This window comes from Mytilus galloprovincialis, chromosome 2 (genome assembly GCF_965363235.1).
Source record: "Mytilus galloprovincialis chromosome 2, xbMytGall1.hap1.1, whole genome shotgun sequence".
Taxonomy (NCBI): Eukaryota; Metazoa; Mollusca; class Bivalvia; order Mytilida; family Mytilidae; genus Mytilus; species Mytilus galloprovincialis.
In genome coordinates this window covers 55,484,820-55,512,340 of record NC_134839.1, presented here as the reverse complement: position 1 = coordinate 55,512,340, position 27,521 = coordinate 55,484,820, and the positions used below count along the sequence as shown (strand labels likewise).

The following is a 27,521-nucleotide window of genomic DNA, read 5'->3' as shown; positions in this document are numbered from 1 at the left end:
TCACCATTGACATACAATGATCATCAATATACTGGTCGACGACCAGTTACCGTCAGTTACCAGTTACCGTCATTTGCATTTTTTCCACAAACGTCGTGGTCAATCCGATGACGTCATCGTGTTTTTTTAACGGACAAGCATCAAGAAGTTGTTGACAAAATTTAGTTCAGTAAGTATCAGTTTTTGGTTATTTATTTGTCAAAAATCACTTTTTTTTAACCCTCGCATCGCATGTTCAGACGGGGGAATCCTTTGTAGCAAAAATAAATAGAAACTGACCAAAAAAAGGTTTGTTTACATATTTTCGAGAACCCTGTTCGTCATTTGGGAATCGTTTCAGCCATTCATTTCACGATTTTGAATACAAATTTATTTTATAAAAATTGTTGTCATCCAAGATTCTCAATGGGAGCCATTTTATCCGATTTTTACCTGGGATGCAAAAATGGTTGCTGAATGACGTTGTATATTGCTTTTTGTGGCTGTATTTTCGGGTTGTTCCTACTTGATAATGATGTTGAAAATGTTATTTCGTATATTTGAACACATAATATAACATTTAGATTGAAAACATTAAAGATATATCTGCTGTATCCTATATTCTACAAATTTGATTCATTGCATTACTTGATTTGAAACACCATATTACGCTTTCCCTTCCAGAAAAGAGATTTTAATAACAAAATAATATATTGACTTACATTTTGGAATTCACAAATGTTATTCCTAAATTAATCCAGACTGCCTTTGCAGGTTGTACAACATAAATCATGCACATTTAAGAATAAAATCGTACGTCTCCAGCATTGTTTACAAACTGCAACGCTTAAAGTCAAGGCCATTGTAATGATATTACGTCACATCTTTGTATTAGCAAGCAAGCACTTGTTACTTTTACGGGGTGTATAAGGGATATTCACAACCAATGTACACAAAATTCGTTAAATTCGTTAACCCGTACATGGACGGAATTACTTGACGTTTGGCATTGCTTTTTATCTATTATAAAGAGTTGCAAGTCATACCTATCCCACCCATTTTAAAATGTGTGTATTTTTTTTTGGGGGGGGGGGGGGTGTCTAACTGTTTGTCCACATTCAAATGCAGAAAAAATGGCAAAAATAAGTGTTTTAACACCCCACCCCCTCTTTGGATACGCTACTGATACCATATTCTTTGTTTATGTACTTCCAGTTTAAATTCTGTGTTTTCAGTAACAAACATTTGATTAATTATGAAAAATAATTCGGGAGGCTTCCAAGAGCTTATCACTGAACTAGCGAAATGTGGGTGTACCAGAGTTAGTTTTCGTGTTTTGAAGGTTTTACACTAGTCATTTTCTGTGGATTTTTAAGGCTTGCATTATAGCGGCAGCCAAACGTTTGTATCAACAGCCGTCCGTTTGGCCTTTAATGGTTTACTAGGTTTACAAATTGTGACTTTCATATAGAGTGGGAGAACTAGCACTTATACTCTTTCTTCTTTTAACCATCATCATGTCAACTCCAACACAAAGGTCTACATCGAAAAAAATGACGTACAGAGAAGTCATATCATCGAACAAATAGACCAGAATACAGTAATTACATCAAGGAAACAAACAACGGTTTCTTTCAAACTGGGACTTTTTATACCAATATTAGCTCGGCCGAGATCAGTCGATAATTTTAATATTTGTGCATCGTTTTTTTAAAGTACTCAGTCCAGTTAGTATAGAAAGTCCCCCGCTTTTAAAACGGACTTTGTATACCACATTAAATGCTCATAGATATGAAAAAAATGTGACTAGATTACCAATGAGACAACTGTCCATTCAGGTCACAATTTGTATAACATGTATAAGTAAAACATTAGAGGCTTTTAAAGGCTTCCGAGTACAACCATCAAATAAACTCCAACGAAAAAGTACAACATGCAATCATAACATACAACAGCGAGATGAGTACACAAAACAGCATAAAACGCTCCAATATGAACTAGAGGACAAGACCTAAAAATTTGTAAGGGTTCCGCAGAACCCAGTGTCTCGCCTACTTCTGCTGTAAATTGAAGGGTCAACAAAAATGAGGAAAAGAATCAATAAAAATATACCGCTTGATACTATCTTTTGATTGTAAGAAGCTTCTGTCCAAGTAAGGTAAAAATCCAGGATAGTAAATGAATCTAATAAATGTTTGTAAACTTTAACTGCAGACTGGACGTACTGTTAACTGGTCCATTTACAAGTAAAATACAGATACACAGGTACAAAATTTCCTTCAAGATACAAGCTTTTAATCATTAACAAGCTTCTGTCCAAGTTTGGTACGAATCAAAAATAGTACAAGAAAGGTAACAATTTTTCGTTTCCTGGCAGAAAATCCAAGTCCATTTAAAGTAAAATACGAACAAAATTGATTTATCGTTTTACAAAATTTACCTCTGGATACTTTCTTATGATCATACGACATAGACAAGCTTTTGTCCAAGTTTGGCACAAACCAACAAGGACCAAGGATAGTTTAAGAAAGTTATTAAAGTTTTAATAAGCTGTTATCAGAGATATGTGTCGCCTTTTTTAATTTTGATACGAAAATGTTGAAATAAAAATAGCAATGCTTTAACATCTTACACAAGTTATGCAAATATTCCAAGTCAATGAAACATGGCTAAACAAACTCAAATCAACATTGGCGTACCACTAATGGTTCACCTTGAACTGACCTAATCTACAAACGAATACATGACAAACAAGAAAAAATTCAAAGTGAATAGACCATGACTAAGGGGGCGGAGCCTAATTATGTCCATGCAAATGAGATATGCCAATGCTGAAATAACTGCAGACCAAATATCATTGACCTACCACTTGTGGTGCCCAATAAACTGACCTAATCACAAAATAATACATATAAAATAAGCAAAAGTTTTTAAGTCAATAGACCATGACTGAGGGAGCAGGGCCAAATAATCCCCCATGGAAATGAGATGTGGCAATATTAGTTTTCTCGTTTGAATCGTTTTACATTTGTCTTATCGGGGCCTTTTATAGCGGACTATGTGGTATGCTCATTGGCAATCATACCACATCTTCTTTTTAATATTATACAACTGCATACCAAATATGATTGACCTACCACTTGTGGTTCACCATAAACTAGACCTAATCACAAACTAATACATTGTTGACGCCGTCGCCGACAAAAGCATACCTGTCTCGCTTTTCAACTCCAGCAAGGCGAAACAAAACTTTAACCACAGGGTGAAGGTAATGTTTTCCCGCAGAAAAACTAAGTGCATTTATAAGTAAAATACGGAAGAAATGGAATTTTATTTTCACAAAGTTTACTTCTAGATACCATCTTATCATCATAAACAAGCTTCTGCATGTCCTAGTTTGGTAGAATTCCATTATGTTTAAAGAAAGTTATTAAAATTACAACAAGAGTGCACACGCTGAAATGTCTCGCCTTCTTTATTAATCATTGATATTATGTTGATAGTGCTAAGTATAAAGCTTTATTAATACTGTCACATAAACTTAGAAAAATAGACCAAAACACCAATCTTAACACTTCGTTATCAGTAGACAGTGAAAATGAGGTCTAGGTCAAACAAAACCTGCGCCACTGACTTATAGATCATAAAATATTTCTATACACCAAATATAGTTTACCTATGGCTGATACAATGTAGTATTAGATGAAGAGATCAAAACTCAAAAACTTGAACTTTGACCACCAAAAAACTCCAATATAGACAATCAATTAGCTCGCTTTCGGAACATACACCGATGAGAACTAGTTATTAACTGGAAATCTGAATGCTAAATGTCTTAGTTATGTTGTTGGGTTTCAGTCACACCAATATGAACAACAGTTAGTCGTATTATTACCAATAAAGAAGTGTGAATGAGCAAGTTTGTTAACAATTGATTAATGGCACAACCTGGTCGTTATAGTGGTTTTAAAACCATGTAAAGTGACCATATTTCATCTTTCACTAATATGTCAGTCTCCTTTAATAACCATTCCTTAACATATAAAGCTTTACAACAACATTTACAAGAATAAGAGGCCAAGGTTAGATAAACAATACACGAAATACATGTAGTCCTACACACAATATAGTCGACTCATTGTTTAGTTTCTATGAAACAAACTTCACCACGAAAATTACATTGCTTTATTGACGCATGTACCATCGTGTTTTGGTGGAAATAAAAATGGCATTCCATGGACCATGACTGAGGGAATGGGGTCAAATATCATCAATAGAAATGAGATCTGCCAATACTATTACAACCAATGCCGTAATACTTGCTATTGAACAATACTGAGCAATTGAAAATTTCTTGCTATTGCACAATACTGTACAATTGAAGATTTTTTGCTATTGCTGGATACTGTGCAATTGAAAATTTCTTGCTATTGCACAAAACTTAATATAATAATTTTGAATCCTGATTTGGACCAACTTGTAAACTGGGCCCATAATCAATAATCTAAGTACATGTTTAGATTCAGCATATATCAAAGCTCAAGAAATAAATTTGTTAAAATCAAACTTAGTTTAATTTTGGACCCTAATGTTGACCAATTTGAAAACGGGACCAAAAATTAAGAATCTACATACACAGTTAGATTTGGCATATCAAAGAACCCCAATTATTTAATTTTTGATGAAATTAAACAAAGTTTAATTTTGGACCCCGATTTGGACCAACTTGAAAACTGGGTCAATAATAAAAAATCTAAGTACAAAAGTTTAATTTTGGACCCTTTATTCCTAAACTGTTAGGACCAATACTCCCAAAATCAATACCAACCTTCCTTTTATGATCATAACCCTTGTGTTTAAATTTCATAGATTTCTATTTACTTATACTAAAGTTATGGTGCGAAAAGCAAGAAAAATGCTTATTTGGACCCCTTTTTGGCCCCTAATTCCTAAACTGTAAGGACCAAAACTCCCAAAATCAATACCAACCTTCCTTTTGTGGTCATAAACACCGTGTTCAAATTTCATAGATTTCTATTAACTTATACTTAAGTTGTGGTGCGAAAACCAAGAAAAATGCTTATTTGGACCCCTTTTTGGCCCCCAATTCCTAAACTGTTAAAACCAAAACTCCCAACCTTCATTTTGTGGTCATAAACCTTGTGTCAAAATTTCATAGATTTCTTTTTACTTAAACTAGTTACTGTGCGAAAAACAAGAAAATGCTTATTTGGGCCCTTTTTGGCCCCTAATTCCTAAAATGTTGGGATCAAAACTCCCAAAATCTATCCCAACCTTCCTTTTGTGGTCATAAACCTTGTGTTAAAATTTCATAATTTTCTATTCACTTTTACTAAAGTTAGAGTGCAAAAACGCGAAAACTTAAAGTATTTGGACAACGACGCCAACGTGATAGCAATATACGACAATTTTTTTTCAAATTTTGCGGTCGTATAAAAATCCAAGTACATGTTTAGATTCAGCATATCAAAGCCCAAAAATTAAATTTTTGCTAAAATCAAACTTTTAATTTAATTTTGGACCCTTTGGACTTTAATGTAGACCAATTTGAAAACAGGACCAAGAATTAAGAATCTACATTCACAGTTAGATTTGGCATATCAAAGAACCCCAATTATTCAATTTTTGATGAAATCAAACAAAATTTAATTTTGGACCTCGATTTGGGCCAAATTGAAAACTGGGCCAATAATTAAGTACATTTTTAGATTCAAAATATTAAAGAACCCCAAGGATTCAATTTTTGTTAAAATCAAACTAAGTTTAATTTTAGACCCTTTGGACCTTAATGTAGACCAATTTGAAAATGGGACCAACAATCAAGAATCTACATACACAGTAAGAAGTTAAAATTGATACTATAAGCTGGTAGAGCATCAACTAAGGATAAAATTAAGTTAAAAATATTGATAGGTCATGGACCTCCTTTTCGAGATATTTGAAATTTAAAATATTGCCGGAAAAGGCCGACTCTGAGTTCTACCTTATATTTGCATTGGTATTATTAGGTCTCAGAACAAAAGAAAGAAAATTAAGAATCTTCTAAAATTTTGGTAGATGACCTTTCATGAGCTATTTAGTCTTAAAATAAATGGGTGTTATGGGGCAAAATATTTCACATTGTATTGTATGGAAAAACACCAAGGAGTACAAGCATTGGCACAAATTCTAAAACCTCACCTAAGTACATCCTTAAGTTACTGTGCAAAAACCAAGAATAATGCTAATTTCTTAACTGTTGGAATCTTAACTTCCAAAATCAATTCCAACCTGTCTTTTATAGTCACAAACCTTGTGTCAAAATTTCATAAATCTCTATTTACTTAAACTAAATTTATAGTGCCAAAACCAAACTAGGGGCTCTAAAGAGCCTTTGTCGCTCACCTTGGTCTATGTGAATATTAAACAAAGGAAGTAAATGGATTCATGACAAAATTTTGTTTTGGTGATGGTGATATGTTTGTACATCTTACTTTACTGAACATTCTTGCTGCTTACAATTATCACCATCTATAATGAACTTGGCCCAGTAGTTTGTGGGAAATGTTACCGGTAGTAAAAATTTACAAATTTTAAGAAAATTGTTTAAAATTGACTGTAAAGGACAATAACTCCTTAGGGGGTCAATTGACCATTTTGGTCATGTCGACTTATTTGTAAATCTTACTTTGCTGAACATTATTGCTGCTTACAGTTTATCTTTATCTATAATTATATTCAAGATAATAACCAAAAACAGCAAAATTTCCTTAAAATTACCAATTCAGGGGCAGCAACCCAACAACAGGTTCTCTGATTCATCTGAAAATTTCAGGGCAGATAGATCTTGACCTGATAAACAATTTTACCCCCATGTCAGATTTGCTCTAAATGCTTTGGTTTTTGAGTTATAAGCCGAAAACTGCGTTTTACCCCTATGTTCTATTTTTAGCCATGGCGGCCATCTTGGTTGGTTTGGCGGGTAACGCCACACATTTTATAAACTAGATACCCCAATGATGATTGTGGCCCAGTAGTTTCAGAGGAGAAGATTTTTGTAAAAGTTAACGACGACAGACACCAAGTGATGAGAAAAGCTCACTTGGCCCTTCGGGCCAGGTGAGCTAAAAATACTTATTTGGGCCCTTTTTCCTAAACTGTTGGGACCAAAACTTACTAAATCAATCCCACCCTTCCTTTTAAGGCCATAAATCTTGTGTTAAAATTTCTATTCACTTTTACTTAAGTTCGAGAGCGAAAACTAAAAGTAATCGGACCCCACAGACAAATACGACGACAGAAACGTGATAACAATATAAATGATATAAGACCAAAAAAAATCAATTTTCGCAGTCGTATAAAAACTAAGCTATAACCATTGAACCAGGAAAATGAGGTCAATATAAATGTGAGATGGAAAATTCGTAACATGAGGCATCTATATACAAAGTATGAAGCATCCAGGTCTTTCACCTTCTAAGATAAAAAGCAGTTAGCTTGTACACCACTGTTGTAACTATCCATATGCCAAGCTTTCTGTGAGTTTTTGGCAGACTTGACAATAATTATTCAAGCATTATTTTATTTTGCTTACAATCTAAATTGGGTTTGCTCATTGTTAAAGTCTGGTTTGGTGGAGAGTTTTCTCATTGGCAATTATATTTCTTGTGTCCTTAGAAATTTATTCTGTAGATTAAATCTTCCTATATATATATATGCCTTCATTGACCTTTTATCAAAATATACAAATGTATTTATCTTTACTTTTAAGGATGCCACAAAAAAAGCAATACCTGCAGGAGTCCCTTGATAAGGCCATTGGTGCAGTAAATTCAAACAAATTAAGTATTTCTAAAGCAGCTACAGAATATGGGGTACCAAGGACAACCATATCAGACCATGTCAATGGAAAGTATGACAACCATTTGAATGGACCTCCAAAGATGCTGACAGATGAGGAAGAAACATCTTTAATAAACTACGTCAAGTATATGGCAGAGAGAGGTTTTCCTTTGACAAGAAGAATGTTAAAAGCATTCGTAATTTCTATCATTGAGAAATCAGGTAGATCAACTTTATTCAATATGGAAAAAGGTCCTAGTAACAAATGGGTCAACAAACTTCTAAACAGACACCTTGAATTGTCGGAAAAGTTACCAGAACAGCAGGACAAAGCCAGGAGACGCATGTCTAATGTCACTGTGGTTGACCAATATTTCAAGTTGCTAGTGGACACAGTCGACTCTTTAGGATTAACAAATAAACCCAACCAGATATTTAACTGTGACGAGTCTGGCTTCAGTGGTAAAGAAAAAAGTAAGGAAAAAGTTTTAACACTAAAAGGGTCACACAGCTACCAACAAAAAGTATTAGTCCATGGTCACATTACAGTTCACATGTGCATAGCAGCGGATGGACATGTCCTCCCTTCATTTCTGATTTTTGATGGTTGCCTGCCTCATAGGAGCTTTAAGGATGGTGTTCCAGATAACTGGTTATATGGATCCTCTGAATCCGGGTACATGGATACCGAGTTGTTTGAAAACTGGTTCGACAAAGTTTTCATACCATTCTGTGGAACAAGAAGACCAGTACTGCTGATTTTTGATAACCACGATTCCCATATCAGTATTGACCTGATAGAGAAGGCCAAAGCTAACAACATTCACATCATTGGTTTACCACCTCATACTACACATCTGCTGCAGCCACTGGATGTCGCCATCTTTGGACCTCTAAAAGAAAAAGTGAACCAATTATCAGTTACCTTGGGAAACCTGAACAAGTGTGCCACCATAGGCAAAGCCAAGTTTCCTGCTTTATTAAGGTATTTACATGTACATATGCTTGGATTATATGTTTATGTATTTTTTTGGTACAACCGAATTTTCAAGCAATCAAATTTTGAGGATTGGGAATTAAAATAATTAAATTCATAGATTTCTGTCATCTGAATTTCCATCACAAGTATCTGACATGGCTAAAATGTAACAATTCATAACAGAATGCAACAAAATTAACTAAAAACATATCATGACTGTTTATTTTACAACAAAACATATCTAAAAATGGTGGACTTCCGGTTGGGGTGTGTATAATACTGGAAACAATTTCGGTAAACACACAATTTTTTCCAGATTTTGACATTCAAAAATAAAAATAAATAAAAAATTATTTGCCGACCTACCGACCTCATTTTTTAAAAGTATGTAACTGGAACCACACACATAGAATAACCATACATTGTCTCGAAATATCAATGTTATTTGTACAAGGTTTAGAAACAGGTAGAAAGCGAGGCTGTGCCGAGCATTTCTACCTGTTTCGAGCCGAGTACAAATAACCGATTGATATTTCGAGACAATGTATGGTTATCCTTTATATACTGCAACTCATATAAGTGTTTTAGTGTAAAAACAATCATTTTTAAATTTGGAGCGAACGACGTAAAATTTCCCAAACCTGTGTGTTTTCTTGACGTCATAAATAAAATTTTACGGAAACGCATTGTCAACCTCATAAACAAGGTGATATACGGTCATGGACTGTATATGACATATAAATATACAGTCAATGCAATTTGACTGCTCAAATAGGACAGCTGCAGTATATATTTTTATTTGGCCTCAACAATACTTACTGATTTTCAGTTTTTTGTCAGCAGACTTCAAACTTCAATTTCACATGAACTGTATAATCTAATTTCTGTAACATATATAAACACTGACAAAAACATGCAACTTACACTTTTTCTTCAGTAATGGGTATCATTTTTATTTGCAGCACTGCAATTGACCAGACTACAACACTAGCAAGGGTCAAAGAGTCTTTCAGGAAATCAGGAATGTATCCTGTAGACAGATCCATAATTCCAAATTCACAACTTGCGCCCGCCGACTTCAACAAATCTGAAAAGACAAATAAAGAAACTACAGATGTAGATACAACAACAATCACCAGTAATGGTAAACTATTTATTTCATTTGATTTTTTTATATTAGGCCTGAAATAAAATATTGTTTGTTTCCAAAATCCTGACAAACCTTGCAAAAATGGTGCTACTCATAATAAAATTTTATTGTCATAACTAAATCGAATATTATTTTATTCATTTCTGATTTTCAGGCTTGCAGGATTGTCCGATAATGTTCAAGCTTTTTGGAAAAATAAAATTATTTCCATACCTACCCACACCTGGCTTCGTAGAATCGGGATTTGGGAAAAACAAACAATATATTAATTAAGGCCTTAGGCCATACTTAAAAATATTTTGGTTTGCCCAAACCCTACATAAAGGTTGAAACAGTGGGTAGGTAGGTAGGCAAAAAGAAATTGAAGTATCAGATGTTTATTAGTCTTCATGCCTATTTGATTAAAAAAAAACTTCTTCAAATCAGGACAATAAAAGAATTAGAGTAGGCAGCTTTTTTCTGGGTAGGTACGTTTGGGCAAACAAACCTATTATTTTTTATGGCCTTATCCCATACATGAATACATATTGTTAAGCAGTGATATTGTTTGCCTTATATTAATGGAGAAAAAGGCTTTTCCCCTGGAGGAAAATCCCAATTTGAAAAAAAATGGCTTAAAATATTCCCAAAAACAACTTTTTTCCCAAACAGTGCAGTCTCAGTACTAATTGTGCATGAATTCAAACTGACAAACACTCATTTTAACTTTTTTTCTTGCCTAAAATTACTGTAGGTGCAGATTTGAGGGTCTGGTTATGTATCATCACTGACAAAAAGAGGTTTTATTTCAAAGCAGGGTTTGACTCTTGAAATGGAGTCTGTAAATTGAAGTTTCAGTCAAATTCATTGTTTATTCCAAAATTCCCAATTTGATGAAAATTACGCATATTTTCGAATAAAAAAGGGTGGAGGTAGTTTTGAAAAAAAAGTCAAGAATATTGCTGACTGTTTAGAGGTGGGAAGTTCTTGTCCATTCATTTTAGATGTGTTTTGTCATTTGATTTTGCCATGTGATAATGGACTTCCTGATAGGATTTTCCTCTGAGTTCAGTATCTTTGTGATTTTACTTTTCTCTCAATGATGATGTGATACCAATATACGACCAACATTTCTTAATTTTTGTGTTTCGTATAAAATTTTTAACTGCATTCCATTCAGTGTTTCTCTAAAAGAAGAAATTTGTATGTATTTCCCATAGGGTCCTATGTTAAACTTAATCCCCACCATGGTGGCCATCTAGGCATCTTGGAAGTTGGATTGGCTAAAAAGTAATAACTACTGGTCATTATCTCATTAAGAACATTCATGCTATGCTTGGTTTCATTCCATTCAGCATGTTCAGTGGTTTTCTAAACGAAGACATTTGTTTGTGTTTCCCATGGTGACTTATCATGCTTATTGATGACATCAAAATTTCAATGTAGGATAAAAAACTTAATTTACATAGTTTTTTCACTGACCCCCACACCCACCTCTTCACTTAATTTGGGGAAAATTGATTGACCAATGGGGATTACATATAAACAAACAATTACAGGCTCTCGACTTGGGACAGGCTATAAATATACCTAATCACTAATCATTCCATTCTAAAATTACACAACTTTTTCATCCAGTTGACAAATGGTTGAAGCTAACTGGGATCTTTTTTAAACCATGCGACATACATGATGCTTTTTCATGAGACCTGTTTAACCTACCGCACATATTTCAAACAAAATATTCTTTTTCTTCATTTGCAATTTCGAAATAGTGGATCATACTCTATCAAAGTTTCTTAATGATCGCTTTCTAAAGTTTTTCCTCCCTCAGCTCACTACTGAGGACCTGCGGCCTGACCCAAACAGGAAGTTATACAAATGACTGTTTTTCCAGGATTGGATTAAATAGCCATTTAAAAAAAAAGAGGGGACAAAAGATACCCAAGGGACAATCAAACTCATAAATCTAAAACAAACTGACAACGCCATGGCTAAAAATGAAAAAAACAACATGAACCCAACCAAATACTAGGGGTGATCTCAGGTGCTCCCAAAGTGTAAGCAGATCCTGCTCCACATGTGGCACCAGTCATGTTGCTTATGTGATAACAAATCCGGTAATTAGTCTACCTGTTTTTTAGCCCCGACCCTAACTTTTTTATTGGATCTCAGTTTTTGACACAGGCTTCTGATAGATGACATAATATTTTTTCTCTCTTGCTTCTACTTGCATAGAAAGCCAGTAAAACATTTTATTAATGTCAAAAGGTATTCCAAATAGGTCATGTAGGTTAAAATCCAAGAAATTTGCACAGCAGGTGCTTCAAAAACATTGCAAATGGCACACTTCCAGTTTTTGAAACTAATTACGGATCCGGACTTGGAAAAACCATGATAATTTTCCGGATTTCATTTCTGATGTCAAAAAAAAAAAAAAAAAAAAAAAAAAAAAAAGAATTCCGACCTACCGACCCTATTTTTCAAAATGATGTTACCGGAAACACATATCTTTTTTTTTAGGCCTATACAAAAAAATAATTAAACAAAAAAATGTAACACAGCAACAAATAAATAGTTTCAATAGTGTTATTCTTGCTTGCCCATTAACTTCTGAGTTATTTAATCTTTTGTTAAATTCTACATTTTTGTACCTCGAGTTTTTTCTTTTACAGAGCTCCAGGAATCAACAATTCTTTGTCACTGTTGTGGCAACACTATCTCCTATGTTAAAGAAATAGAGATGAGCATAAATGAACCAACTGAAAATCCCCTTGTAACAAAAAACTTAATTCCAAGAAGTTTAGCAGATGTGCTGTTACCTCCAGCAAATCCATCTCTAGCAAAAAAAACTTCTAGTAAAATCATTACAGAAGCCAGGGTAATAACAGGGGATGAAATGCTTCAAAAACTACAGTCAAAGCGTGATGAGGCAGTAAAGTTGGCAGAAGAAAAAGAAGAAAGAAAAACAGAAAGAGCTAGAAAAAAGGAAGAAGCTGAAGTTTTGAAGGAAGCAAAGAAAGAAGAAAGAGAAAGAAAGAAAAGAGACAGAGAAATAAGAGACACCGAAAAGGAAGAGGAAAGAGAGAGGAAGAGACAGAAGAAGGAAGAAAAAAGAAATATGCAGCAATGTAACCAACAAATCACTGCTGAATTCCACCAGTATGCTACATGTACTAAATCATCTGTAGACATGGTAGATAATAGAAGAAGTACCAGAGTAAAGACCCCTTTAATAAGGGAAGAATTTTTACAATTTGATAGCGATATGGAGATTATAGAGACAATGGAAGAATAAGGATTATATAATTAAAATCTCTCCAGACTGTATAATTTGTAGAACTGTGAAATTTATTTTAAATTTTTTTTGGATCGAAATTGCATTATATTGATATAAATCTAATACTGTTCATAACAAACCTATTGCTGCAATATTGATTTTAATTCGATAATACAATTATCATCTGTAAAAGACTTATTATTATTACCTGTATATTGTACATGTTGTAAGCTGCAGAAAGTTAAAAGTTTTTTCTGGGTATTAATGCATATAAGGTTTAAGATTTAAATTTCCTTTTTTGCACGTCTTCATATTGTTTCTGAAAGAAATGATTAGGAAGTGGTAGAGACAAAAAGTTTTGACCAATAATCTGGGTTCACAAATCATTTAATGAAAGATAATAATATGCAAAATTATTCTGTTATTCAACTTATTGGTAATTCATTTATATTCTAATCCAAAAAAAAAAATTAAGTAAATGTGGTTTTTGAAAGATCCGAAAGCAAATGTAATGACAAATAACAAGTTTTGATATGCATGCATAACGTATACAATATTATCTTACACTATATATACCAATATTTAAGTAAAAGATCAGCAAATGATTTTTGAAGATGTTATGAATCATAATCAAATTGATAGTTTCAATAATCTTTAACTTTAATAAAAGCTTTTTATAAACATTTTAATCATCTGAAAAGATATGGACAGTTGTCAGGCTATATAGTATTCACATCGAAAAATTTCTGAATGACATATACATAATATTTTGTTCATTTAAGGTAGTACCTTAAATACTGGAGATAACTCTGTAAAATCAGTTAATCATTTTAATCATGTTATACTGTTCAGGAAATTTTAAGCTTTTCAATGATCGAACTAGTGTTTGTCAAACTGAAATATATTCAACCATGTCTTCCCAGAAATCAATTGGTTCAAGTTTTTTGAAATTTTTGTATTCATTTCAAAGGGTCAAAGTAAATATTTTGTAAAAATTTTGTGAAAATTGAACGAGCCAAGTTAATTTTAGTCAGGTGTTGGGTAGCAGCTTAATGAATAATTGTACATGATATAGCAGACATGTGTATTTACATGTAACCTTCAGTCTACTAGCAAACTCAGATTAAACAAATTGTGTTTACAGTAGCAGAAATTGAACATTGACTTTGTTTTATTATGCCAAAATCAAACAAATACAAATTTAAATACTTGTTTATTTGCAAATCACGACCTCCAAAATGAGCAGAATAATTACTAAAACAGTGTATTTTTCAAACACAGTCAATATAAGGTATATTAAGATTTATGCCTTAATATGTAATATTATATTGTACCTGTAGTCTTCGTTATAAACTCATCTATTGGTTTCTTGTTTTATGGTAGTTGTCTATCTACATATTAACATTTGCACAAGTTCAAATTAAGAAGATTCTTCATCCTTTTAGGGACCCTAAAAAAACATTCAGATGAATAAAAAATAGAAAGATGTGGTATGATTGCCAATATTAAGACAAATCTCCACAAGAGATGAAAATGACACTATTGGTCAATGTACAGCCTTCAGCAATGAGCAAAGCCCATACCACATAGTCTTCTATAAAAGACCCTGAATGTCACCAACAGCCTAACTTGGGTACAAAAAACGAATGAAAAACAAATATGTAACACATAAAAAAAAGACAACCACTGAATTACAGGCTTTTGACTTGGGACAGACACACACATCCATAATATGGCAAGGGTAAACATGATAGCAGGATCCCAACCCTCCCCCTAAGCTGGGACAGTGGTTCAACAGTACAGCATTAGAAACAACTATAAAAATCAGTTGAAAAAGGCTCAACTCATCAGATGCACAAAAATACAGGTGGACCTTTTTGGTCATGGCCGGGTACTTGTACATTTTATCTGACAAGAAAAAGACACTAGGTACAGATCTGAGAGTACTCGCAGATAACTGACAGCTACCTATATCTAACAAAAACATTGTGCATTCAAGACTAAGAACCCTGCTAGACAGACATATCAAATTAAAATCATAGCATATTCATATAAAACTTTCAGCTGTGGTTAGTTGCATCCATTCAGAAAGACATACACATCTGACAAAATTACATATACATGTATAATATTGCAGACACAGATGAACTACAGCTACAATAACATAAATAGTATAGAATAGATGTACATGTATTAAGGTATTAAACATAAAAACCAAATAACATACACATGTACATGTAATTTGTATGTCAATAAATCACAAGAGCAATGTCAAAGAGTCTAGTACAGGAACATGCAAATTTGATTACAGTATTACATGCATATATGTACATAGGTCAATAAATCACAAGGTCAAGAAGTCTAGTAGTACAAGTACATCTTACTATAAACTGCAGCATATGTACATTGTATGACCAACTATTGAGCTTATCATTATAAAAGCCAATATATTTAACAAGAGGGAGGCAATACATGTACATTGCACCATAATCAGGTTGCGAACAACCTGTTAGATGACCTTCCATGACAATGTTTTTAAATATCCCTTTAAATGTAAGACATGCATGAGGGGTACATTAAGGTGACAATTTTTTTTGTGTAATAAGTTTCTTTAAACCAATTTAAAGTACAAACAAAAGTGAAACTGCGAGCTACTGCTCACTGATGATACCCCAGCAGCAAGTGGATAATATAAATAGTGAAAAAATATGCAAGTGTTCGGTAAACAGGAAGTTGTCGAGTGATGAATCTGAAAACACATCACACGGTTAAGCTGACTTATATAAATCCTGAAACCAAATTTTAGAAATCCTTGTATTGTAGTTTGTGAGAAAAATTTGATGAAAATTTTCAACTTGGCTATCATGTGTAAAATCATACAAGTGTTCGGTAAACAGGAAGTTGTCAAGTGATCAATCTGAAATCGCATCACACGGTATAGCTGACTTAGATAAATCCTGAAACCAAATTTCAGAAATCCTTGTGTTGTAGTTCCAGAGAAAAATATTCATGGGACGGATGGACTGACTGACGGAAGGACAGACAGAGGTAAAACAGTATAACCCCCCCCCCCTTTTTTTTTTAAAGCGGTGGTATAATGAGTATAAATTTGTATTTTCTAGTCTAGAAAACTTCAAAACCTTTCTGTATTATATGAATAGATGTAGAGTGAGGTGCTCATTTTCGCCACATCTTTTCATGTTTTCTACAGTTTCTGTTCAGGTGTGAATGTTTTTGAAGTATACTGATATTTCTATATGAAGATAACTTCAAATGCAAAATATTCTTAAGCTTGAAAACGTGTTTGTTTGAATATAATCATCAGAAAAGTTAGATTAAAGGGTGTTTGAAATTACCTGATTTTATGTCAATGGGGGACACATATTCGCCGTTTTTACACATCAATTTAAAATCAAATAACTGCAGCTTTTAATAATTATAACATTGATCAAATCAATTTCATCATAGATGAATAGCAGACATTTCAAAGGTGTTAAGAACTGAAATTTAGGGGCATTCAGTCAAAGAATTACTTAGAAATACATGTACTTCTTTGAATTCGTGTTTTTTCTTCAGGAAATTGGCCGAAAATGGTTCTCCGTTTTTCGGTCCTTTTCAGTCGGTTCCGCAATTTTGTCTCAGTTATAAAAAATAATCATATTTGTTATATAATATCATTTACCGGTATATGTCTTCCATTTCAGCCATCCTTTGAAGTTTTTACACCTCAAAATCATAAAACGGCGAAATTGTGTCCCTGGCGAATATGGGCGCCCCACTCTAGATACAATTTTGAAAATTTTAAATAATCTGAAATTGAATCAATATGTTTTAGTCTGGAGCATTGATGATGGAAGTTAACAACATTTTGTACCATGGCTGGCTATACAGCCCTTGCATTCATTTCAAAATTGTCTGTAATTGTGATTACATTTAACACAGTATTTTTAGTACAGATATGCAGCTACATTAGGGAGCTACCATTTGATTTTTATGGGGGGGCTAGGATGAAAAATTTTGTCCTGCATTTTTTTTTAGCTGTAATCTCTGTCCTGCCTTTTTATTTTTCACTCTGTTCGATCCTGCTTTTTTTTTTTAGTTTATCCTGACTTTTTTTTACCTAAATTGTCGTCCTGACTTTTTTTTTTTGCAAGTGTCTCATCCTGCCTTTTTTTTTTACTCAAAACTTCTGTCCTGTCTATTTTTTTCAAATTTCATCCTAGCCCCCCCATAAAAATCAAATGGTAGCTCCCTTATTGAAGGTAGATTTGGGACATTTATAGCATGCCTCATAAACAGTTAGGTACACTCAGACTCAGGGACTAGCAGGTGGCATAATTTGTAAGTACTAACACAACACACATCAGCACATGTCATATGTTAAAAAGTTAACCTAACCATGTGATGCAAATGAAGACCCCTCAAATTGGTTCACAAAGGGTGGGGGCACTTCCTATGATATTAAATATATACAATGTGAAAGGACAAGCTGCTGGAATAGGTTGGGAAAACTATCAGTAATATTAAGACAAGTCAATAAAATTCCATAACTTCTTCACTCATCTTTCTTGGTGTTGTCTGTTGTGTTTATACTATCAACCCTTGTTTCTCTTTTTAAAGGACACATTGAAAAAGGGGGGGTAGGGTTTGACGTAAAAATATTGAAATTGCCGTCATCCCCTTAAAACAACTAGAATCAAAAGGTCAACCACTCCTTCTTCAGGTTGTCATAACCATAGGTAGACCACCCCCTTTTCTTTGTGAGAAAAAATTGGTTGATTATGTAGGGAATCATTGAAGCAAGACTATTAAAAAAAAAGAGTGCCTCCCCCTTCGCTTAGGTCAGTCAGACACCTTCCCCTTTTAGGAAAAGTTTTGGATCCTACACTGATAACAAATGGAAAAATGTCTGATTGTCACCTATCAATTAAATGTTGACCTACGTTTCAGTGAAATTACCTGCATGTAAACTGGAGGCTCTGTCTGAAAGTGAAAGTTCCGATTTCAAGTCGATCTCGACTATCACCACCAAACGTGCGGTCTTTTTGAGTAAAATCTTGACTGATTATTCGTCTGTCTTCAAATTTGTTCTCCTCATAATTGGTCAGTCAACTTCATTCCACTTCCAGCCATGCTTTCCATGTTGTTCAACGCCGGGGTTTACAATTCATCTAAAAGGGCGCCAAATTAAAATGAGGCACTTTGACGAGGTGAGCAAAGAGAGACAACTCCTGCGTAACGAAGACGACGCTTCAGCGATAAAAAAAATATTTGCTCATCTCCAAATTGATTCATAACATTTAATGTAAAAAATCAATACTATACAATTTGTTAAAATAGTTTGAGACCGTGTTTAAACTCATTTGACAACCATTGAGAGAGAATTGTAACAATTTCGGTGCTGACGGTAACTGGTCCTCGGCATCTTCAAATCTCGTACGAAATCGGACGCCGTTAAAAGTTAATTTCTGAGAAATTTAGTTAATTTTAAATACTGACCAATTGAAATATTAAAGTAATTTTGGTAACCACTTTCCTTGTCAAAGGATAGATTTAAATGTTCTCACGTTTAGAAGATAAATGAAATATACTGACAAAAAATGACGGTAACTGGTCCTCGACCAGTAGCACTTGCAATCTTGTATCCATGTGGAAATATGTTCAGTATTTAGACTTATTATAACTATAAGCTCTCAGGTTTATCAGGTTAAGATCTTTCTGCCCTCAAATTTTCAGATGAATCCCGACAACCCGTTGTTGGGTTGCTGCCCCTGAATTGGTAATTTTAGGGATTTTTTGCTGTTTTTGGTTATTATCTTGAATATTATTATAGATAGAGATAAACTGTAAACAGCAATAATGTTCAGCAAAGTTAGATTTACAAATAGGTCAGTTGACCCCTGTTGGAGTTATTGCCCTTTATAGTCAAATTTTAACCATTTTTTTCGTAAATCTTAGAAATCTTTTACAAAAATCTTCTCCTCTGAAACTACTGGGCCAAATTAATCCAAACTTGGCCACAATCATCATTGGTGTATCTAGTTTAAAAAATGTGTGGCGTGACCCAGGCCAACAAACCAAGATGGCTGCTATGGCTAAAAATAGAACATAGGGGTAGAATGCAGTTTTTGGCTTATAACTCAAAAACCAAAGCATTTAGAGCAAATCTGACAAGGGTTAAAAGTGTTTATCAGGTCAAGATCTATCTGTGCTGAAATTTTCAGATGAATCAGACAATCTGTTGTTGGGTTGCTGCCCTTGAATTGGTATTTTTAAGGAAATTGTTGCAAAAATCTTCTCCTCTGAAACTACTGGGCCAAATTAAACCAAACTTAGCCACAATCATCATTGGGGTATCTAGTTTAAAAAATGTGTGGTGTGACCCTGCCAACCAACCAGATGGCCCCCATGGCTAAAAATAGAACATAGGGGTAAAATGCAGTTTTTGGCTTATAACTCAAAAACAAATGAGAAAATCTGACGTGGGGTCAATTTGTTTATCAGGTCAAGATATTTCTGCCCTCGAATTTTCAGATGAATCCGACAACCCGTTGTTGGGTTGCTGCCCCTGAATTGGTAATTTTAGGGAATTTTTGCTGTTTTTGGTTATTATCTTGAATATTATTATAGATAGAGATAAACTGTAAACAGCAATAATGTTCAGCAAAGTTAGATCTACAAATAAGTCAACATGACCAAAATGGTCAGTTGACCCATTTAGGAGTTATTGACCTTTATAGTCAATTTTTAACCATTTTTCGTAAATCTTAGAAATCTTTTACAAAAATCTTCTCCTCTGAAACTGCTGGGCCAAATTAATCCAAACTTGGCCACAATCATCTTTGGGGTATCTTATTGAAAAAAATGTGTCCGGTGACCTGGCCATCCAACCAAAATGGCTGCCACAGCTAAAAATAGAACATAGGGGTAAAATGCAGTTTTTGGCTAATAACTCAAAAACCTAAGCATTTAGAGAAAATCTGACAGGGTTAAATTGTCTATCAGGTCAAGATCTATCTGCCCTGATATTTTCACATGGATCGGACAACCCGTTGTTAGGTTACTGCCCTGAATTGGTAATTTTAAGGAAATTTTGCCGTTTTTTGTTATTATCTTGAATATTATTATAGATAGAGATAAACTGTAAACAGCAATAATGTTCAGCAAAGTTAGATTTACAAATAAGTCAACATGACCAAAATGGTCAGTTGACCCCTGTTGGAGTTATTGCCCTTTATAGTTAATTTTTAGCATTTTTCATAAATTTTTGTAAATTTTTAGAAAATATTTTCCACTGTAATTACTGGGCCAAGTTCGTTATAGATAGAGATAATTGTAGCAACAAGAATTTTCAGTAAAGTAAGATCTACAAACAAATCACCATCACCAAAACACAATTATGTCATGAATTTATCTGTGTCCATTGTTTAATATGCACATAGACCAAGGTGAGCGACACAGGCTCTTGAGAGCCTCTAGTTTTTAAAGTTGATTTTCTGCATAAAGGAAGTTAATCATCTATTCTTGTTCCTATATTCTCATTTTTTATGAAACATTTTGAATAAAAATTGAATGACCCTAAAGTCATCTTTAAAAATTGAAGTTATCTCCCATTGTCCAGAATTTTAGTTCAATCAACTACAATCCATGCTTTATACAATGTAACTGAGATAGATTGAATTTCACTGATACAGCGATCTTTACCCTACAGTGCTTACAAGCACTTTGATTATCATATGGGTTTTGTGATTCAAAACAAACATACTCTCGCGTATTGATTTTGGCCCATCTTTTTGAATTTAGATGATTATTTATATTGCCTTGCTTACTCTTACTCTTCCATTTATCCACAAGTTCACAAGGAAATATAGTTCAATGGAGTCTAGAACTTATTAATTTCATTTTCATTACAATTGTGCACCGCAAATTTTATTTTTTGCTCACAAGGTCTGAAGGGCCATGTGACCTATTCTCATTACTTGGTGTCATTTGTCTGTCCTTGTCAATAAATTTTTACATTTTGAGCTTATTCTAGAGAACCAATGAATGGCAAGGCACCATACATAGCATGAATGTTCCTTATGTGGTGCTGACTAAGTTTTGTTTCTTTGAAGCAGATCCATCATCCAAGATGGCCACCAGCAGGGGACTTAGTTTAACATAGGACCCTATGGGAAATACATACAAATGTTTTCTTATAGAGAACCACTAAATGGAATGAAACCAAAACATGGCATGAATCTTCCTTATAAGGTGCTGACCAAATGTTGTTACTTTGAAGCTGATCCATCATCCAAAATGGCCAACAGCTTCTTTGTTTTCCTGTTCACAAGGATTTTTATGTCCCACCTACGATTTTTGCCCCACCTATGAAAGTAGAGCCTACTAGAGGGGCATTATGTTTTCTGGTCTGTCCGTGCGTCTGTTCATCCGTCTGTCCCGCATCAGGTTAAAGTTTTTGGTCAAGGTAGTTTTTGATGAAGCTGAAGTCCAATCAACTTGAAACTAAGTGCACTTGTTGCTTATGATATGATCTTTCTAACTAAATACCAAATTAGATTTTTTACACAATTTAGCGGTCCATTGAACATGGAAAATGAGAATGCGAGTGGGGCATCCGTGTACTTTAGACATATTCTTGTTCATTCAAATATTAAACTTAAATCATTATTAAGGTAACTGTTATGATTTTTATTAGTGTTGTCAAATCGTACACTTTTTCCTAGCCGGTTACTCGGATAATTGTTCGACCGATTAACCGGTTAACCGGTAGTTTAAGTTGGTGTTTGAAAGCTTTATCAATAGTACCCTACACATAGATAAGATGAGGTATGAGTGTCAATTTGACAACCTTTTATCCAAGTCATAAATTTACGCTTATGGAATTAAAGTTTGTCCTTTGGCATTATAAGGCTTGTCTGTGAGGATTCCTAGCGAAGTTTGACTTTTAATAATCGAATACACCGTATCAACTATATAGCGGTTGTACCAACTTCAGATTGAAAAATAAAAAAAAACTTCTTGATCTCGTAGAATTGAATATGTCTGAAACCGATTATTCTTTCCTTTTCTCTTGTTGTCTCCGAAAATAATGTGGAGCGTTTCAATTTGAAATGATTAATCATTAAAAAAAAGAAGATGAGGTATGATTGCCAATGAGACAATTCTCGACAAGAGACCAAAATGACACAGAAATGAACAACTATAGGTGACCGTACAACATGTTTCTTTACTGTGTTTGCTTGTTTCTTAAAGTATGTTACTCGTACTATCATGTATTATACATTGAGAACATTCACATTGATTTGCATTTCTTAATTTTTGAGTTAGCATTTCGTTTAAAATAAGACTAAGCCTAGCACTACGGAGGTTGCACATTTAGATGTAGGTTTACACAATATTAGATCAAAAACGAAATAATTAAGTAATTAGTAAAATTTAATCGCATCACTGATTTAAAGTTACTGCTAAAAAAACATGTAATACTAATTATGTTTCTTTAAGATCCTGCCCAAGCATTAATTAATTTTATGTTTTTAGGATTAACAATAGCAATCAATATACTGGACAATTCATCTGTCAAATTAATTACCACGACGACATTTTTTTAAATAAAACATAACTATTTATTGATTTCAATACAAATTTATATCAAATCTATCAAAATTGAAAAAAAGTCCGGTTAACCGGTAAGCGTTTTTGGTATTCGGTATTCGGTCGTTCGACCGGTTAACTGGTTAACCGGTTAATCGTTGACAACCCTAATTTTTATCTAGTATTTTTACATGATTTCCAAAACCAAAGTAGAGTCAGATGAGCGACACAAGCTCTTGAGAGTACCTAGTTTTTATCCCCTTAATTTTTTTGTTACCCAAATAAAATCTCCCGTTTTCTGATATGTCGCGTGGGAGATCTAACGAAACCCGCTGTGAGGTCACATGTGAGTGACCTGGTAGGTGTGTCTTTTTCAACCAATGAAAATGAGTCTTCCACGATCTTGAAAGTTTATCGTGAGGTAAAGGGATGTAACTCATTTAATTACGAAGAAATCGTCAGTCAAAAGAATTCATAAACTTTTTTGATTGGCTTATTGATAGGTCGTCAATTCATTTGCATATCATTATAAATTCATAACTTCTAGTTCACTCACATGTGACCTCAAAGCGGGTTTTGTTAGATCTCCCACGCGACATATCAGAAAACTGGAGCGATGAGAGATCGGTTTTTAATTAGATTGGGATAACAGCTTTTATAGGTAATAGTTTGAATTCTATATATAAGTGAAAAGTAACATTTATTAAAATAGTTTTTAAAAAAAAACTAAAATTTAATCTTCAACAAGCAGCAAAACATTATTGTATTGTGAATACATCAATATTTCCTTTAATATGTTCTATAGATTAAGAATTTCTTTGTCTTATGGTTCTCTCATATAGGTTGTTGTTGAGTATGGAATATTAAGAACAAAATCTATTTTTTTGTAAAGTTCGTTTATTTCAGCACCCTAATTTTTTGTGCCTGGATTAAATTCACCAGGAAAACTATGTGGTCCAGCTTGGAATTCCATTGTTTCATTTTGTTGTCAAACTACAGGAAGATTTTCTGGGTTAAATCCTTCTGGTAAACCATGTGATCCCACTTTAAATTCAGTAGGTTCATTTTGTTGTACTGTAGTTTCATTTTCTGGGTTAAATCCTTCAGGCAAACCATGTGATCCCACTTTAAATTCAGTTGGTTCATTTTGTTGTACTGTAGTTTCCTTTTCTGGATTAATTTCAGTTGGATCATTTTGTTGTGGTGCTACAGTTTCTATATCTGGATTAAATCTATCAGGAAAACCATTTGGTCCTACTTTGAATTCAGTTGCCTCCGTTTCATTCTGAGCTTCACCAGGAATAAGTAAATCTGGAATGGAATTAGATTGTCACTAAAAAACATCTATTTTTACATGTTTTTGTTTTGTACAGGTATACTTAACTGTATTCACTAACTGAACAAAGTGTCAAATTTCTCATCACATGGCATCTGAATAAACCTATAAACCAATGGGCTAATTACGACCAAATTCACCTATTTTCGACTTCGAGTTTGAATGCCCTTTGGTATCTTTCACCTCTCTTTTATCAATAGGAGTCTTTTTTAACATTTTGTCTCCACCAGTCAACCAAACATAACTATTATTACTATGTATAGAACAAAGTGGTAAAGTGAGCAAAATTTTAAAAAATTGTGGCTTTCCCAGTAAAAATTCAGCTTATTTTTATGCCCTTTATGGTAGGCAAAGTGTGCATTTGGTATTTCACTTGACCGTCCGTCTGTGTCTGTTTCATTTTTTGTACCGTACTGAAGATCACCTTATCCAAATGTTATGAAACTAATACACAATGCTAAGAACAAAAACTAGCAGACAGTGGGCAGTCAATAACCTTTTAAACTTTTTAAAACTGCAAAACTTGAGGGGGATACTCAAATCCTCATACACATTTTTTTAACTTTTCTATATGATTTTACAATAAGAAGAATTAGAGAGAAAAAAAATATGTACATCCCCCATTTTCTTAATCACTGTCAATCTTCAGAACAGCTGTTGGACTATGTTATTGGGTCATTGTCATATAAGAAGTAGCTAGTGGTTAAATCTGAAGTTCCTCTCTATTGATTTATTTAATCTAACTAGTGTCTTTTGTGGTACCCTATAGTAATAATCAATCTGTCTGTCTCTCTGTGAATTGTCAGCGCTTTCATGCCTTAATCAATTTTTATATTATTTTTATGCAGTCTTTATTTCTATAAAATGAAAGTCCCTTTTGAATTGTGTAAAAATTGGACAATAGGTCACTTAAACTGTTTTTCTAAAATGGCACACATTATGTGTGTTTTGTGGTCTTTATCTTAGCAACTACAATATAAAGAGGAAAGACATTTCTTCTGTTGTCCCATGTTTTTAACATAAATTTCATTGAAATCCTGATCAACATGACTTAAATTTTTGTCCCCCACACAAGACATTGCAGGGGACATAGAAATGCTGGGCAGGTACTTTTCCTGTCTCGTTAGAATTCTCACATGGACAATTCTTGCCAGAATTTTATTAAACTTACATCATAGGTTTATATCAGCAATGTTAAGTATGAATTAAGAAGAGTTATGTACTCCTTAGAAACATTTTTTATATGGAAAATTGCAGTGTAAGTGCTAACAAGCTCTAACGTATTTAATTATTGCCAAATTTTTATGAAACTTTATATCAGCAATGTCTTTGATGAGTTAGAAATCAGTGCTGATCAAATAATTTTATGAGAGTTCTGCCCCTTAGAAATATTAATTATTTGGAATATTGCAGTGTAATTGCTCTTATGTGTACATTATTTCCAAATTTTTATGAAACTTATTTGGTTGGTTTAAATTAGCTATGTCTTGTCTTAGAAATCAGTGCTGATCAAATTTTTTTAAAGTGTTATGTCCCTTTGAAATATTAACTACATGGAAATTTGCATTGTAAGCATGTACAATTTTTGCCAGATTTTTATCAAATTCATCAGCAATTCATGGAATATTTTGAAAATAATTGCTGATCATATAATTTTAACAAGTTATGCACCTTGGAAATGTCAAACATATTAATGAATTGCTTTTAAAGTTTACAACTCTCTAAGATGATTTTAAAAAGTGTTGGAAAACGATTTTATTTTTATTTTTTAGTTATGTGAGTGAAACCATAAAACTTGCATGGTGGTTCACTATAATTTGTGAAGACAAAGCTTTTTTTTCATTTTATATCCCATATGGTTCTAATCACTATAGATAAGCATAGTAATGTATTTATAAAAAAAAAAAAACATAAACCAATGTGAAAACTCTTTAAGATTTGTAAAAAAATATACATATTACACATTTACTCACTCAAAAGTATGAAGAATAAAGGAACAGCAAAACATAATTTCAAATTCCTTCCCATCATGATGTTTCTGGACAAGTACTGTTGTCACTGCTTGTATGAATGCAACTAGTCGGACAACTGGTTTGTTATAAATGAAGTTTCATACAAGATATACTCCAGTGAATATAACTCTACTATGGCCTTGCATTCTCATTAAGGTCATGTGATTAACATGCTTTTCTTACTGCTTATTCCACCTGTTCACAGGTCTTTGAGTTAACAGTTCATAGGTCAGAAAACAAAACAGGAAAAACTAGTTTAAAACTGACTGATTGAAAACTTTTGATAGCAAACCAATTAAATATAAATTTACAAAATTCTTTTTTTTACTGTTATCATAGAATAATGCAAGCAGTTTTAACACTTTTTCATATTTATTTACCGACATCTTTATTCCAAAGATGTTCAGTAACTCATTGCTGGGGTACAGAGAAAACAGCTGACTGTTATGTTTTAAAATATAATTTAATAGTAGTGTAATAAAGTTATGTAAAATTGTAAAATAAGCAAAGAGAAAAAAAGTAATGTGACAGATGTACTCTGGGGTTGTAACACCCATTGTATAAAACAACAGACTAGGAAATTTGTACCCAATATATCTTAGTATACAAACATGGTACATGTTGTAAGAGGTCAGACTACTCTGATATATGGTAGGTCAGAAATATATATTAAGTGCGTACAATAAAGGTAAAGGACAAGTATTGGTTGTGTAATACTATCTATTCTTTCTATAATCAAGTCAGGAGCCACTTTATTTTTCTTTAAGTCAGTTTTGGTATTATATCCCACTATGTTCTACATTTAAACAGATTTAAAACCATTAGCAAGAATAGAAAGTGTATACTGGTTACTCCAAACATGCTGCTAATTTATTTTTTTAAAGTTTTCTCTCGAAAATGGGCAATTTGGGGAGCGTCAGATGGGGGGGGGGGGGGGGGGGGGGGAGATTAAAATAATTCCTTGTTTTAACCAAATTGTAAATTTTGAAAATAGAAGAGGTATACTTAATCTGTTAAATTATGGCTGTTCCACTTTATTAATATTGTCCTGCCACAGTCAAGCCAGATCTATTAGTACAAAAAAATCTATTATGGCATCTGTACATGTTTATAATTTTTTTTACATTCAAACTGTTAATATTTGAATGCTGAAAGAATAAAAGTTTATTGGTTTGTTGAAACAAATAAAATATAAGCAAGTTGAAGATATTAGACCATTGCACAAGGTATGGTAGCTCAGAGGAAATCTTTCCATAAAATATTCTTGCTAATGGTTTTAAACAAAGTATTCTAATGTGTAAAGGAAAACTGCATCAGCATTTAATTGAAGAGAACATTTCATGGGTCAATATCCTACTAATTATTATTTT

The 27,521-nt window shown here is 33.3% G+C and overlaps 3 protein-coding genes and 1 long non-coding RNA gene across 7 annotated transcripts in view; 2 read left to right on the top strand and 2 right to left on the bottom strand.

The window, feature by feature from the left end:
* Positions 1-27,521, top strand: part of LOC143063886 (FIGNL1-interacting regulator of recombination and mitosis-like) — a 132,246-nt gene that overhangs the window by 60,417 nt on the left and 44,308 nt on the right. The gene's annotated exons all lie outside the window — the stretch shown is intronic.
* On the top strand, positions 121-14,406 carry LOC143063887 (uncharacterized). 2 transcript variants are annotated; one of them, XM_076236318.1, is made up of 4 exons: positions 121-169; positions 7,751-8,806; positions 9,763-9,944; positions 12,605-14,406. In XM_076236318.1, the coding sequence occupies exons 2-4, from the start codon at positions 7,752-7,754 to the stop codon at positions 13,225-13,227; spliced, it is 1,860 nt and encodes a 619-aa protein (XP_076092433.1). In that variant the 5' UTR covers positions 121-169; position 7,751; the 3' UTR covers positions 13,228-14,406. The 2 variants fall into 2 exon arrangements, with proteins under 2 accessions (XP_076092433.1, XP_076092432.1); XM_076236317.1 differs by lacking the exon at positions 121-169 and having other exon boundaries at positions 7,327-8,806.
* LOC143063889 (uncharacterized) lies at positions 8,020-18,447 on the bottom strand. The gene is made up of 6 exons (XR_012975130.1): positions 18,169-18,447; positions 14,544-14,659; positions 13,418-13,528; positions 12,584-12,653; positions 9,725-9,887; positions 8,020-8,714 (listed from the first exon to the last, which is right to left on the bottom strand). It is a non-coding gene; the product is annotated as an uncharacterized LOC143063889 (long non-coding RNA).
* Positions 23,619-26,282, bottom strand: LOC143062306 (uncharacterized). Its single transcript, XM_076234033.1, has 2 exons — positions 26,113-26,282; positions 23,619-24,114 (listed from the first exon to the last, which is right to left on the bottom strand). Exons 1-2 carry the CDS (start codon positions 26,168-26,170, stop codon positions 23,792-23,794), a joined length of 381 nt encoding a protein of 126 aa, XP_076090148.1. The 5' UTR covers positions 26,171-26,282; the 3' UTR covers positions 23,619-23,791.

What these genes read in the sequence shown, in the direction of transcription:
- LOC143063887 (XM_076236317.1), top strand. Translation starts at nt 7,695, where the DNA reads ATGCCTTCATTGACCTTTTATCAAAATATACAAATGTATTTATCTTTA. An exon ending in AAGTTTCCTGCTTTATTAAG is followed by an intron (nt 8,807 to 9,762) that starts GTATTTACATGT and finishes TTTTATTTGCAG; the next exon opens with CACTGCAATTGACCAGACTA. An exon ending in AACAACAATCACCAGTAATG is followed by an intron (nt 9,945 to 12,604) that starts GTAAACTATTTA and finishes TTTCTTTTACAG; the next exon opens with AGCTCCAGGAATCAACAATT.
- LOC143062306 (XM_076234033.1), bottom strand. Translation starts at nt 26,170, where the DNA reads ATGATGGGAAGGAATTTGAAATTATGTTTTGCTGTTCCTTTATTCTTC. An exon ending in TTTATTCTTCATACTTTTGA is followed by an intron (nt 24,115 to 26,112) that starts GTGAGTAAATGT and finishes ATTCCATTCCAG; the next exon opens with ATTTACTTATTCCTGGTGAA.